Genomic DNA, 15,582 nt, shown 5'->3' with positions numbered 1-15,582 from the left:
GATCCCCTATGATTCTGATCAGATGATATTGAACGAGTTCGCGCAAACTCGCACGAGACCATCCACGAATCCCACACCCAATGAGGAGCAAGTATTCGGTAGAAATAACAAGCGTGAGGATGAAGTCGATGTAGATTTGCAGGAGCAACTAGAATGCGACCCGGTGATGACCTCGCGTTTGTTTTGAAGATGAGTACTGGTATGGAATTCTAATTTCACGGCTGTCGTCGCAAACAATGCGTCTTAAGACAGGATGCCAGAAGTTGTTTACTTAGAGAACCGGTAACCAGGTACTAATATTCGCCCTTTTAATCAACAATAAAATTATTCGCATAGATCATATTGGAATCGCTTCAAATTTTCGCTTTTTAATGACACAGGAAGACCGTAAAACAGAGTCTGAATAATCTACCAATAGCTATAGATGTACTAATTATACAAAGTTGTGGCCTCCTGTCGCTAATCATTCACTTTCAGAACCTATACGCACCTATTTCTCGCATTATAACCCGGTAATAAAACTGTTATTTTGATTGACGCATTTGTAGCCGAGAATTAGCCCCGCGTTTATGGTAACGCTAACACTATGCAAGCTACTACCGGTGTGGTCATAGCGATCAAAGCAAACTTATGCTGAGCTCTTATTCTTTTAATTTTAAGACCTTTTGAAATTAGCAAAGGATATGAATCAGAAAAAAAAAAAAAAAAACGTCGGTTAATCTTAGCATCAGCCAAACAAGGTTCAAAGCTGTCTTTTGGGAAATAAGATGTCGCCGAGAATGTATAGTAAAATACGCACTTGATTAAACGATGGGATTAAGTGGCTTTGAGCTTTGTAAAGATTCTTAGAAATGCATACGAAAACATAATAGAAAATATTTATAAATATATAGAACACCAGGAGCGTTTGAGCATCCCGGGATGAGAATTGTTTCTGTGTACAGACAAGATCACAGCCTTTATAAGGTGTGACTGTAAAATTTTTATTTACAAAGACAATTTGTTATCTTCATTAGGCTACAGTATGAAGTGTTTAGCAGAGAAGTTCATGGGCATCTTTGCTGCCACAGGAGTGCATCTAAACATATAAATCGACATTCTGTAGCTAGTAAGTAAACAGGCAATGTGGATTCTCTTTCTTATAGCCACAAAACACACATTTAAGAGCCTATCAACGGTCACTGGTGGGTCTAGGTCGTACAAGGCTTACAGAGGTATTTCGTTTGGCTCCATCGTGAGCTAGCGCTGACGAACCTGTTAAATCACCACAACGGCCGAAGGTCCACTTTCGGTTTGCTTTGTAGACAAAACTATAAAGCATAACCTACATTACTCCGGTGTGTAGCCAAATCCGACAATAAACGTCCCGCCGTAGAGATACTGCAAAGGCATAAAAAAAATATCCCTTCTTGTTTTTCGGGAGTGGTCAGATTTTTATCAGAGAACTCAACCCTACCCCCCCCCCCCCCCCACCCCCGGAAAAATTTGGTCCACTTTTTCGGACTTCGCATCCCGCAAGGAAAAACCTGGGTACGGGCCTGTAAATTCTATCCTTTGGGGGCCGACAAGTAGCCACAGCCTAGCGAATAGAAATAAGAGGCCTCTGCGAGCAGGGTAGCTTGGAGCACCAGTGATGTCCAAGTCTGCTTACTATCTGACAATGCGACTAATTATTTAATTAATACTAAGGCCAGCAAAATTTTCAGAAATTCTAATTCTTTTTCGATGGCGATAACAAAAGCAACAAGCAAATAAGCCATAATAGCAGCACAGGTATCCCAAGCCCACAAATTTACAAAGTGTATTCGCCATTACGTTGCGCGGGGGATTAGGTCGAGTTGATGTGAGAATGATTGAAAGCTAGAAAATGGTAGGTTTTGGTGACAGGACGGAAAATCTGGAAAATGCGCAATTCGAAATAGAGTAAAAAGATACATGGCCATTGGTGTCTTGTATCACGGATTGATTTTCAAAACACAAATAACATGAGACCGAAATGCATATACCGACATTTTGGCTTTTTAGATATTTTTCCTTGATCATCCTTGCGCTATGTATGAGCTCAGGGACGAAAAGCTCAAATTTCAATGACACTTTACAAAAAGTCGCATTTGATATTTTGTTTGCTATTACTCACTAAGTACTTACAGAAGTTTTCCGCCTTATTTATGTGAAAAGAGTTTATTTGAATAGCGTCGTTTCATGTTTTTTCGTCATGTCGATTTTGGCAATTCTGCTTCCCGAATATCTTCGTTAGTTAGATTCACTGCGCGAACTCGTTCAATATTATCAATAACATCAACATGCAGCATGTTGTTCGCTTATCAACTCGACCCAACCCCCGCACAACGTCAGAATGGCGACATATATGGCAATGAGCAGCATGTGAGGCTTGGAAATACAAAATAAATGAATTGTTGAAATTTAGTTGATTCAATTTTACATATGTAGTCATCAAATATTATCTTTCCTTATATCATATTTACTAATCCTCCTACGATATTCCTCGCTTTTGTCCCTTTGCTTATTATAAACACTACTATAAATGCACAACCGTGGTCATGTGCTCATCATGTGGTCATGGACATGACATGAAGCTTAAAATAAGCTCATTTCACATCTAATAAGGCAGAAAATTTCCCTAAGTACTTAGTAAGTGACAGAGGAAAAAAATGGCATGAAATCTTTCAATTCTCAATATATAAGCTCAAGATTTCGCATACAAGGAGTTCCTCTGACCAAAAGCTTAATTCCAAATTTTAAAGAAATTTTGAAGATATGAAATTTAGATATAAGCGAGTGGGCTTAATTTCTGATCAGAGCCCAACTTCTCCATAAAAACGAGGAGAATTCATAATTCATAAACATTTGAAAATTGCACTTGAAGGCTCATATCTCGAAGACGAATCCATTAGAAAAAATACTTTTTGATATGTTGGTTTACATAACATAAGGAACCTCTATGTAAAAATTCAAGCTTACCAAACTTAACCAGACCTTATTTTGGGAAAACTTGCCATTTTTTTTTGCTCTGTCTTAGTAATATCAAACAAAATATCAAATGCGACTTTTTTTAAATTGATGCGACTTTTTGTAAAGTTTGAATTTTCGTCCCTGAGCCCATACATAGCGCAAGGATGATCGAGGAAAAAATATCTGAAAAAGTCAAAATCAGGGTATATGCATTTCGGCCTCACGTTATTTAAGTTTTGAAAATCAGTCCGTAATACAAGGAACCGGTGGCCATTGTAAGAAATTGTGCCTTCTTCCTCTATCTCGATTTGCGCATTTTCAAGGTTTTCCTTCATGCCGTGGTCATGTGGATGTGAGCATGTCTAAAAAATGGTGCGCAGCCAGCATCGACCCTAAACTGCGGGCTCTTCATGTTTTAAGGGAACCCTTGGGGGGTTGTTCCGCCCGCCATATTTGAAAGGAAGAGCACACTTTTTACCGGCACTCCACTACGCTTTTTTCTTCGTGTTTTTATTTGTTTACCAGGGCCCATGGACTAGAACGTGCATGTCATTATATGTGATAACAAGGTTCAGTTGCGACTTGTAAAACGAACGCAGGCCCGTACCCAGGGGGGTGCAGGGGGTCGAATCCGACAATAAACGTCCCGTGGAGATACTGCAAAGGCATTAAAAAAATCCTTTTAATTTTTTCGGGGGTTCAGAAATTTATCAGATCAGAGAACTCACTCTCACTCCCCCCCCCCCCCCCCCCCGTCCATTTTTTTCCGTTTCGCACACCCCACCTCCCCCCCCACCCCCAAGAAAAATCCTGGGTACGGGCCTGGAACGTGTAAACATCCTAAGAGGCTGGCTTACTGTAGCTTTTATTCGTCGTGTCTTGTAACAGATGGTTTGTAGGACGACATTGAGTGAGCTGAGCAAATAGACGACGTAAGATGGTGCTATTTACACAATTTCATATTTACAAAACTGTTATCTCCCTGTTGATAGGTGAGCATGAGCAAGAGAATCTCGAGAAAAGCTTTCCTGTAGCGACAATAGGTGTTTCAGATAGCATTTTCAAGCTAACATCTTCATCAGTCTAGTTGGTGCTCAACAGAATCATAATTAAGGTTTGACTCGAGCTTTAAAAACGGTAAGTAACAATTGAAATATATTTTAATTTTTGGTTCAGACAGACAACATTGATAAATTTTACTGTAAAGCACAAACTAGCGAGTCACAGATCCTGAAATAAAACTCGCAATTGTAAAAAAATAAACGAGCAGTTATAATAAGACAAATGTGCAGATATAATAAAGCTTTTCCTTTTTCCCTAGATGGTATTTTGCACATACTAGCCAGTAATAGTGGCTCAAACGCGTAATTATAGTCTTAGATATTTACGCAGACTGCTAACTAGTCAGAAGATATTAAGGCGAAGAAATTTACCGCGTTTTATCACAAGTCAGATGATTTGGTGGACTGGAGAAAAGAAAAAAAAATAGGAAACTCGACCTCAACACAAAATTTTTCTCATGTTTAGCGGCAAGGAAAGAAATATAATATTTTTGCTCATTTCCCCAAAATGTTTTCATACCGAGAAATGATTGCAGAAGTTTCTGACTAATTGCAAATAACGAATGAACATCATATTCATCATATTTCAACCTGTTATTATTGTGATATGATCTGCTGTAAATTAAACAAATATAACAGTTTCGCTCTTTTTCATATGAGGAAAATACCCATCAAACTTCAGTAAAAAAAAGTAAACAAAGGATTGGATAGCAGGATGTGACTTAATTATCTTCGCGTCTCCGAGCATCGAAACATTTTCTAGTTTTCTCTTTTTGTTGTTATTGATTAGCGGACAGTCAAACGATATAATTTTCAGAAATCTTTACTTCCTACGTCTTCCCAAAAAAGTTTAATTGTGACGAGAAACGCCCCACAAAGACAAGTTTTTTTGTTTGCTTTAGAATCTGATTAGTAGCCTTGCTTTGACAGAATTTACTTTACATGCAAAGATCTTGTCGGTTTAGGAAATTAAAGGTGCACCGGCGCTACAAAAAAAAAAAAGATTCGGTGTTTTCTTTAGGGGATTTGGCAAAACAAAAGAGTCTTCGTCTCTAGCTTCATGGTGTTTTCACGTACGTTCCATTACACTTGTAAAAGCTAAAGCCCCGTACAAACAGCGCCCACACCGTCTTTGGTGATGACCAACATATCTTTTGACTTGGGTCAACCCGGCGTAATGGCGCTATTGCTGGCCGAACTGATTTAAGAGAGACGATATATTTTAGTCACTTTGTTAATTGACAAATGTAAATCTCCAATCTACAGGATAAACATGGCTTGTTAAGAACAAGGGACACCTCGTCGAGAACCCGCAATGCAGGTGAGCGAACCCGGATGGATGTTTATTAGGCGACGAATAGCAAATACCCCCAGATAATGAAATGCAACATAAATATCGATCTGAATTACTTATTTCTCGTGTTCTTTTTTTCAGCTACTTACCTTTACTGTAGCATTCGCGCCTTTTCTAATCGTTTCGGCGAATGGTTGCTCGTCCTTGACGTCAAATCAAGGCTACAAGCTGTTCGAGCATGCCTTCTCAGTTCACAAAATTCCCGATGTATTGGGCTGCCTCTACAAGTGCCAGAGAACACCACAATGTCAAAGTATCAACTACTTACACGACCATAACATTTGTGAGCTTAATAACCGTACTAAGGAAACACGGTCCATGCTCTTCCGTTCAGCATACAGATGGCTTCATTTTGAAAACCCTAAAAGAGGTACATATAATAAAAGAGATTTGTTAAAGTGACTCCAACAGAATGACCTAAATAAAGCAATTCCAAAACGCTGACGTTCCTGACGGCGTGCGTAGAACGTGAAAATGCCGTTCTAGATTTGCCGTCAAGGAAGACAACGCCGTTTTTGAGCAGTGTTTTTGAGCAATTCGTGAGCGAGCGCGCCGTACTTGATGCCGTCGTCCTTACGTAAGAGGGCGGAGAGTCGAGGACGGCGCAAACGCAAGATATCAGCGACCACTACCACATTTTAAACAAGGACCTGCGTAGTCCAGACCTGGGGCTCTCTTTGCGCTCGACATTCTGGCTCGCGTGAATGTCGAGCGCAAAGATAGTCCCAGGTCTGGACTAGGACCTGCGGTATAAAAGGCGCGACTCATTCCTATAAAATTTATGGTATCTAAACGTAATATTACATAATATTGTCAAACATCGTATTTTACCACAAAGATTCATTTAACAGATGATTCTCTTTATAGATTTTGATCTTTCCCGAACTTCTCGGGCCCGAAAATCACATGTCTTAAATATTAAGAAAGTTCTCGGGACCTCGCAGTCACCCGAGACTTTTCGGGTAACTTTCTGGCTTCAGCAAAACTTCGGAAATAGCCCTTTTGAGCGTAATCATTTGGAATATGAACCGAGAGGAAGTTCAAACTGTTCTAAATCATGATAGCTGTTCTCAAAAAGGAAAACATGCGAAATTTTGGGAAAAAATGCAAAATAAAGTTTTCGGGCCCGAGAATTCTCGGGTGTTTCGACAAACGGGCGCCAGCGCAGAAATCGTGCGCATTGTTTAGGTCAAGGTGACTAAGGCGTTGTCAAGCCTCTGCGCCCCCCTACCCCCTCCCCGCACATCATGGGTATTTTATAGCGCAGGTCCATCTTTAAGCCAGCGCGCGGAAGTACAACGTGTGCGTCATCGTAGTCCCTCCCCCGTGAAAACCAAAGAGCTCTATTAGAGAACAAATTTTAATTTACACGAAATTCAAGGCTAGGAGGAATTCGGGTTGCTATTTTATTCTCTGAGCATTTCATTGCCACGCTGGCTACCTGTGGAAGATCATGTCAATCAGTACGTTTCTCACATCTTCATTGGTTTAATTGGTTCACTTCACAAACCTGTCAAGGTGGCCACGCTAGCCACGCTTAGTAGGCGTCACTGTAGGGTTGTGTGTGTGTGTATATTTTCAATCTTCTTCGGTTTTTGCCTCATTGACATTACATCAATAACAATAATATGGTGCAGAGTAACAGCACATGTCCTTGACCTTTTAGCTTGGCTTGGATCCAGTCCTGTATTGCCGGCATTTTCCTGTAAAGAGATCAGAGATGGGGCAAGCGGTCACGTGATACCACCAGACGGCGAGTACTGGGTAGATCCCCGTACCACAGGAAAGCCATTCAAGATATATTGTGACATGACGACTGATGGAGGTATGCATTCACCTAATGAACACTAGTAGTTTGCAGTTGAAGTTTTTCGTTTTATACCCATATTGTATTCAATACGAAAAATAATCCTTCGGTTATTATGAATCTCTTATCTCGATGTGTTCAAATTGTACGGCAGCTAACGCTCTGCAACGTGCTTGTAAAGCTTTTATTAGTAGGTAAGGCTTGGTGACAGCGTCCTTATTACCCAGGTGTCCTGATAGTGGAAAGTGGAAAACATATGGATAAGGAATCTCCTTTATAACGGGGTCTTTATTAAGCGTGTGACCTTAGGGCCTTTTGGGAGGTTTCAATGTAGATAAATACTTCTAATACTTCTCTAAATGACGTGTTTCGTTTGTTGGCCTTCTTAATAGGAGGGTGGACGTTAATTGCGCAGACAACACTACAAAACAGCTCCAAGCCAAGCGGAGACCTTGTCAAAACTGACAATTTCCGGGATCTCAGCAACTACACAAATATCTACCAGCGTATAGCTATACCAGCTCTCGCAGAACTGCGCAGGCTCACTGGGTTCAACCAGCTCCGCTATTACTGCCACAAGCGAGTGACAGGCCGAACCTTTCACGTGACGACTGCCTTGAATCCCGCGGGCCTTGAAGTAGTGAGATATTTTACAGGGAACACATCACAACCTCTGGCTTGTGGCTCATACCACAGGCTACCCGATGACGATTCAATACTGGCGTCTAATTGCGCGGGCTGGGGAAATTACGGTGTGACTGATTGGCCTGGAAAATGGGGATATCACAAGCACAAAGAGGAATTTCGTGTTTATAATGAACCGATATTTTGGAAGACAAACTCCAGTAAGATTTATGTCAATTTGATGCCTTCGAGTCTTCTTTGTGACGAGCCTAACAATTATACTGAGTATTCAGAGGGAGACACATGGAGGCTGTATGTACGTTAAACAGTCAGGGGTGGATCCAGGAATTATGAAAGGGGAGGGCAGCGACCCAACGGATTCGTATCCGGCACCTGGGCAGTGGGTTTTCCACCATGACGGCTCATCTCCTCTCAAGTAACTGTGCAGCTATACCACATAGCAAAACTCTCGGCTTCCCGATGTACTTCACCGCACAGTGTAAAAACGCTGAAACTCGATCCTATGGTACTGATACTACATAAGTAATAATTTATCACATTTTTCCCATCTACAGCTTCGTATGATGAACGGCTTTCATGTATGAAGCGCCTAGAAATGCCATCCTAGCTGCCATTTTGTTTACAAAGTACCGAATGCGAAAAAGCATTTATTTCCATCGGCTGATTTAGGGAAGCACAATATTTCCGATTTAAAACAAGGTTATTACATGGTTATTTCGAGATTTCATCACATAGTTTACCTATACAAATATGCTACTTTAGGCTTTCAAAGAAAACTGGTAATTTTCGTTAGCACTCATAATGCATTACGTCGCTAAATACAGTATACTTCTTTTAAGGTTATTTGGTGGTGTACGTCAAGTATCTTTTAGACTATGTTTAGAGCACAAAAAAGGTAGTCTCAAGACTCTGTGAACGAAACATGTGTCACTCTCAAAAAGGCTTAAAAGGCCACTTCGCCCAATTTGAACTAGACTCGAGTTAATGGTGGACGGAAAAAGGCTCAGGTGCAGCTGTTATTTTCTTTTAAATACGTGTTATACTTACACGTAGCTAAGGGGTAATAGGAAGGTAGAAGGATAAGAGAGGAATTTCTTTGTCTTACCTCCACTTCAATTAAAAGAAAAAAAAGGTTCCATCTCTAGAAGGGTAACGTCCAGTTACCAGTAACTATAATATACTGTAGTATTCTCCATTGAAATTGTATTGTTTTTCGATTCTGTTTACACCATTATCAACCCCTTAGCCTGATTATTAGGACTACCATCTTTTGCAGCTTCAATCGCCAATGGGACTGTGAATAATCCACACGCTTTACAGCTTTTGCATATGAGGTTCTTTCCTTTGTTTCTCTGTTTTGTTCGTCCGCAAAGACATGTCTGTTTGGAGGGGCTATTTGTCAACATTCTCACTACCTCTTCATTGCCACTTTGCGTTGCTCGCATCAGTGGAGTAAAACCTGCTTTATCTTCCATCTTTGGGTTAGCTCCGAGCTTGAGGAGTGTTTCCACGGCCTTCGTATGTCCGAAGTACGCGGCTAAATGCAGCGGAGTATCGCCCAGTATGTCTGACACGTCTAGCGAATTGACATACGCAGAGAGGACCCTGATGACGTCAGCATGACCGTTCTGGCTCGCAAGATGAAGGGCCGTGTATCCTAACAAGAACAAAGAAAGCTAGTTATGGTGACTTTAGCAAGATTCTTATTGGATTTGCTTTTTAAGGCTTCACAGTCTTAATTAGCCCTTAAAAAGGGGTTTTAAATGGCAATGCACAACCACGCAACCGGCTTTACCTTTATCAATGTGGAGATCGGCATGCATACCACCATGCAATATGGCACATGGTGCCGTCACTAGACTAACCCATATATGCGTTTGCCTGTGTTTGGTCGGACCTCCTCTTTATTGCTCTATGAAATCACGATTTTTTAAAATGCTTAAGTTTATTCATATTGACATTAATAAGCATGTATGAAATAGTACCTTAAAAGAGACTTTGTAAACAAACAAAGCAGATTTAGACCATTATCCTTTCACGTGGTCTTATCATTAGACCTAAAAATACTTGGAGGCCTGTGGTTTTACATCAAAGATAGGCTCAAACGGGCATGTTTCGATGGGAATGCTTATAGCTAAAGTATTAGATAAATTTTACGAAATATGCTGCTGTCTTTGTGTGTTCTGTTTACGAACAAATAAACGCGCAAGCCAGTTCGAGCCTCTCTTCGGCGTTAAACCACAGGCCTCCCAAGTATTGTAATTTTAACCGCGTAATGGTCTATTGATGTAATCCGCAGCAAAAAGTCACCATTGTTATGTCGCTCACCTTTATCCATTGTGGCGTTGGCATCCAATTTATTCTCCAATAGCTTGCTCACAGTGTCAGCATGTCCGCCATACGCTGCTAACAACACAGCAGTCGTCTGCTCATTAACACACGCATTTATATTCGCTCCGTTCTCCAGCAAAACTTCAGCAGCAGCGGTGTGCCCATTTTGACATGCACGTAAAAAAGGAGTAAATCCCCAGCGGTCTGCGGTATCAACCACTTGCACATGCTTGATAAGTTCTTTGACGCATCTCACACGGCCAGCTTTCGCGGCTCTGTATAACGGCGTACAATTCCATTGATCCATGATATTGACATCTGCACCTTTTCCGACTAATAACCGAACGACCTCAGGGTGACCACTCTCAGCTGCCCTAATTAACGGAGTGTATCCCCACTTGTCTTTAGCGTTGACGTTGCAGCCAATTTGAATGAGCACTCTAGCTGTCTCTGTTTGCCCATCCCCCGCTGCCTTGTGAAGTGCGGTTGAGCCCCAGAGATCCAAGGCGTCCCGGTCAGCACCATTCTGAAGCAGCAGTTCAAGAGTGTCCACGTGTCCGTTTTGCGCACTAAGATGTACCGCCGTGGGTCCTCTGTTTAGTCCTCGTTCCTCCATAGATCTACATTTGTTGTCGTCGCTGTTGTTGTTTACGTCGTGGCTCAGTCTGAAAGCGTGCGCATGAGCGTTTATACCGCTTCCTGCGTCTATCAACATCTTCACGGTGGCAGCGTGACCGTTCTCGGAGGCGCGGTGAAGGGGAGTAAACCCCTGGTTATCTGTATCATTAACACCACACCCAAAGGATATCAACAAAAGTGCCGTGTCCACGTGACCTCCTTCTGCGGCCCTATGGAGTGGCGAATAACCCGACCAATCGCGCGCATTTGCATCCGACTGCAAGGACAAAAGCACTCTGATCGCTTCTTTCTTCCCGTTACCTGCAGCACGGTGCAACGGTGTAAACTGCCATTTATCCTTGGGGTCGATTTTGCATCCAGCTCCGAGCAGTAGTTTGAGTGTGGACTCGTGCCCATTTTCGGCTGCTCGGTGTAGCGGTGTATACTGCCAGTTATCCATTGAAGTGATATGCCCCCGGTACGCTATTAACAACTCCAGAACGGCATCGTGACCGTTCTTCGCTGCTCGGTGGACAGGAGTCAGACCCCACGAGTCCTTGGCATTTGGAGACGCCCCTCTTTCGAGAAGAACTCGCACAACATCTAGATGGCCTTTTTCAGACGCAAAGTGAAGAGGTGTATTTCCCGATTGATGGCGCACTTGGATATCTGCCCCTTTCTGGATTAAGCTCTTGACTGTTTTATGGCGCCCGCTATTCGCTGCTAACACAAGAGGCGTAGTGCCTTTCTCGCTGCACGCGTCGACCTCGGCGTCATTATCAATGAGGACTTTACAGGTTTTGGTCTGGCCTGCTTGGGCTGCTCTGTGAAGTGCAGTGTAGCCCTGTATGTCGCGTGTATGAATGTACGACCCTTTCTTCAGAAGCAATCTCACGATGTCGGATTTGCCCCCTTCGGACGCAAGATGGAGCGCTGTTCTCCCGGACAAATTGCGCGCTTGCAAAATACTCCCACTATCGCATAGCACATCTGTAGCTTCATAGTTTCCATTGTACGCAGCCAGCATTAGAGGGGTTACTCTTCTGGGGGCGTGGGCATTTAAGTTAGCCTTGTTCCTTACTAAGACCTTACAAACTTCAGCGCGGCCCCACTGGGCGGCTATATGAAGAGACGTAAACTGATTTTTGTCTAATTCTTCTTTCCTAGCTCCGTGTCGTAGTAGTAGATCTACAATCGCTCCTTCGCCACTGTAGGATGCGTAATGAAGTACCGAGTAACCCTGAAGGTCTTTTGCCCCAACGTTTGCTCCACTGTTTATCAAGGATGCCACTGTTTTCGTGTGTCCAAACAGTGCAGCCAAATGCAGACTAGTGCACCCTTCTTGTACCTTGCCATCTATCTTGGCTCCGCATTGAAGTAGCAGGCGGAGCACATGCCTGAAGCCGTTAGCAGCCGCAAAGTGAACCGCAGCAAGCCTTTTAAAAGCTTTTGTATTCACCTTTGCGCCATTCTCTAAGAGTAACGAGACGGTGTCTTTCGTATTGGTCAGTACCGCCATCATAAGTGGCGTTATCCCATCGTCTCGCGCCAGGTTTACGCTCGCGCCTTCACTTATCAAAGTACGAACAGCTTCAACATTCCCAGAAGCGCATGCTAGTAGTAGAGGAGTCCGTTGACCGACCGCTACGTTGTTGACGCCCATACCGCACTCGTAGATGAGCCTGCCAACAGCCGCTGCGTTTCCGCAAGCCGCGGCGATATGGAGAGGGTTGAACGAGTCGATGATTGAGATGAGTGTTTCATCTTTTGCGCTGTCAAGTTTTGCCTCTTTGATTTCATCTATGTGGTTTAGAATCTCGTCCAGACTTTCTCCCGCCAGCTGATAATTTTCTGCAGCCCCAACAAAGTACTTTTCAACCGTCAAATCAGGGCCCTGGAAGTCGCGAAAGCAGGACTCGAACTTCGCGTCCAGTGATTGGTCGTTTGTTGTGACTGACAGGCTTCCTAGACTGCCTACTGAGCCGCGGGGCCTGGGACCGACCTAAAATAGCAAAACAACATCGGCATATCCACATTCGCGTGTTAAAATGAAATTTATTTATTTGATACTAGTTTTGTTGATTTGTTCGGCAATATCTGAAGAAAATTTATCGAATTCGTCTCCAACTGTCGCACCATTGCCGAGTTATTCTTTTAAATGTAACTTGCAAGTATACCAAAGATTGGATATTCTAGAAATCACTATCAGTCGGAAGACACGACATTTATATATATAAAAAAAACATGCTTTTGCGATATTGATCAACAAATCCTGCGTGACGCGGATTTTTTGCAATATTTGCATACTTTAGACATAGCTGATGAAGTGGCTTATACAAGTTCATTGTCAGATATTTTCTTTTCTCTCATTCTTCAAATAATAAATAAATAATAAATAAATAAACGTCGTCAGGATTCAACTATGCCTTACTTCGAGATTTAATTTTGCCATTGATAAAACAATCAAAAGGGGCCTACTAAAAGGGATGATCTTTCTATCGATATTCTATTAGATGTTCTTGTCGCTTTTAGACCAAAAGAATGCGTTTATGGCTCACAGATCAAGAATACCTGAAAGCCTGTTTTTGTTTTTGTCTTCAACTCAATCGAGATAACCGTGTACTAGAACATAAGCCGTTAGCTCATCTGTCTACGAACGAATTCATTGAGTAATACTTTAATATATGGTTAAAATACTTACTAATAGACTACTGATAGCCTTGATATTAAACTTTTCAAACTCATTCAATAATTCTGGATAATGCATCTGCTATATATAGACAATGACAATTTGGGTGTTCTAGTACACGTATAGATCCTCACCTCGTGCAAACTTGTCTCCATGAAGATAGGTTTTCTGATCTATCCTCGAGGTTTTCCTTTTTCAGCCTGTTAGAGGCATCTTAGAGGCATCGCGTGGTATTTCTTGACTGATGTTTCCTTCCGCATGAATGATTTTAAATGATAAGGACCCCAGTTGGCCTTATCAACTTGACATTACAATAACTCGCGATCCATACAATCATACCCCATCCCCCTCCTCGTTGTACACAGAAGAACAATACAATCGTGAGATAACGACGTAAAGCTATGTCAGCTATTTACCCTAGTAGAAAAGGGCTGCTAACTTTGCTTTCAGCGAGCTATCTTTTACTACTAATAGTCGGATATTTAATTTTAAGATGATCTTCCGGTACAAGTGACTAAAGAGAGGATCGCATTGTCACCAGTTTACTTCCGGTCAATTACGTAACAATCTCCGATGATTTTTAATGATTTTTAAAAACGCGAAAAATATTTCAAAATATTGAAAGAAGTGTGTTTATTGGAAGTTTCTTTGAGGATGTGATTGATAATTTACAGCGGATGGCCTGTTTAATATCTCGGATTTTAATAGATTCTTTTGTCTTTTAACGGTTGAGGTTTCCGTCGGACCTCCGGAAGTAAACTGGTGAGAATGCGGCTTTAAGTATGACTTTGATGTAGCCAAATATTTCGCTCAGCTGCGGAAATATAGTCCAGTTATATCATAGTTTGATCCGGAAGAAATTATTACACGGTACATTTTTTCTTTAAAGAAACGTTTCAAAATCCACTAAAAAGCCACTGTCTACAAAAAATTGAGGCAGAGCATCATTTTGTAATTCAGCGATATATGAACATGTGTATTTGATAACTTTCAACTTATACCCTGTAAATATCAAATAGATTTGTGATCCAATATAGCCTTTTAAAGAAAAAAAATATATTCAAAATTTGAAGTGGCTTCAGAAGATTTGGTTGTGACAAAAACATTTTGCTAAGTAAACTTAACTAAGATATACTACTGGGAAAATAAAAGTCCTTACATCTAGCCCCTGCGGTTGGGGATAAGGCTTCAAACTTAGATGGTTGCGTAGGAGGCTTTTATTTTAAGAAAAAAAAAAAGGAGTGTTTACAATAAAGTTCGCCCTGAGCCTCCAGGAGACAAAATAAATTAACAATGCATGGCACTTTAAAAGCTTCACTTTTATCTACTCTTTAGGTTTAAACTTTTATGTAAAGCCTTTTAAAATAATTGAGATTTTGCAAAAAAAAAAAACATTTGCACGCCTTCTTTTAAAACATACACAATTTTTATGTAATAGTTACACAGAGTAATTTCAATTCATGGATTATGTGTCACATTCTACTCGTATTTCTGTCTAAATGAACTTTTGTGCAGGGGCGTAGCCAGTAAATGTATGAGACATTATCTAAATTCATGAGAAAATGCCTTGAAAGGGCCTTTTGGGCCCCCTCCTTTTAAAAATCCTGGCTACGCTGCTGTTGTGGTTTACCAAAAAGGCTAATGGACCTACGCTATAAAAACTCTGAGCCGCATGTTATGGTATGTGATAAGTTTGGCATTCTAATTTTCTAGTCCTAGGCAGATCGAACGACTTATTCCCTTTCATTTTCTCTATTTTCTATTTGTGAAATATTCCTATATCTAATACCAAACAACATGATCGAGGCCGATAAAAAAAACTTGGAAATCACAAAAAAAAAAAACAGTTAATAATTGAATTATATCCATTAAACCGCCTAATGCAGATAAATAGTAGAGAAAGACCAGGGTTTAGAAAAATTTATGTAAAAAATCCATACGAGTTATTTTTTCTTTAAATATTAAGATCAATATCTAATAGGAGCAATCTAGACAAGATCAAATTGAGAGGGTTTTTCGAACATTTAGTCTTTATATATGTAAATTGAGACATGCAATTTAGCGAAGATTGAGCAGCACATAACCAGAAAAAGCACTCTGATTA

At 41.2% G+C, this 15,582-nt stretch overlaps 2 protein-coding genes across 3 annotated transcripts; one reads left to right on the top strand and one right to left on the bottom strand.

Annotated features, from left to right (window-relative positions):
* The first annotated feature begins 156 nt into the window (after positions 1-156).
* On the top strand, positions 157-9,037 carry LOC5519073. 2 transcript variants are annotated; one of them, XM_032363892.2, is made up of 7 exons: positions 180-290; positions 1,017-1,108; positions 3,966-4,110; positions 5,301-5,355; positions 5,470-5,758; positions 7,055-7,213; positions 7,588-9,037. In XM_032363892.2, the coding sequence occupies exons 4-7, from the start codon at positions 5,350-5,352 to the stop codon at positions 8,142-8,144; spliced, it is 1,011 nt and encodes a 336-aa protein (XP_032219783.1). In that variant the 5' UTR covers positions 180-290; positions 1,017-1,108; positions 3,966-4,110; positions 5,301-5,349; the 3' UTR covers positions 8,145-9,037. The 2 variants fall into 2 exon arrangements, with proteins under 2 accessions (XP_001638984.1, XP_032219783.1); XM_001638934.3 differs by lacking the exon at positions 1,017-1,108 and having other exon boundaries at positions 157-290; positions 3,966-5,355.
* LOC116603002 (serine/threonine-protein phosphatase 6 regulatory ankyrin repeat subunit A) lies at positions 8,472-14,006 on the bottom strand. Its single transcript, XM_032363889.2, has 3 exons — positions 13,613-14,006; positions 10,169-12,791; positions 8,472-9,497 (listed from the first exon to the last, which is right to left on the bottom strand). Exons 1-3 carry the CDS (start codon positions 13,631-13,633, stop codon positions 9,064-9,066), a joined length of 3,078 nt encoding a protein of 1,025 aa, XP_032219780.1. The 5' UTR covers positions 13,634-14,006; the 3' UTR covers positions 8,472-9,063.
* Positions 14,007-15,582: the final 1,576 nt, after the last annotated feature.

The sequence above is a fragment of the Nematostella vectensis genome, chromosome 1, assembly GCF_932526225.1.
Source record: "Nematostella vectensis chromosome 1, jaNemVect1.1, whole genome shotgun sequence".
NCBI classification, from domain to species: Eukaryota; Metazoa; Cnidaria; class Anthozoa; order Actiniaria; family Edwardsiidae; genus Nematostella; species Nematostella vectensis.
Note: the sequence above shows the minus strand (reverse complement) of the source record. Positions and strands in the feature narration are given on the sequence as shown.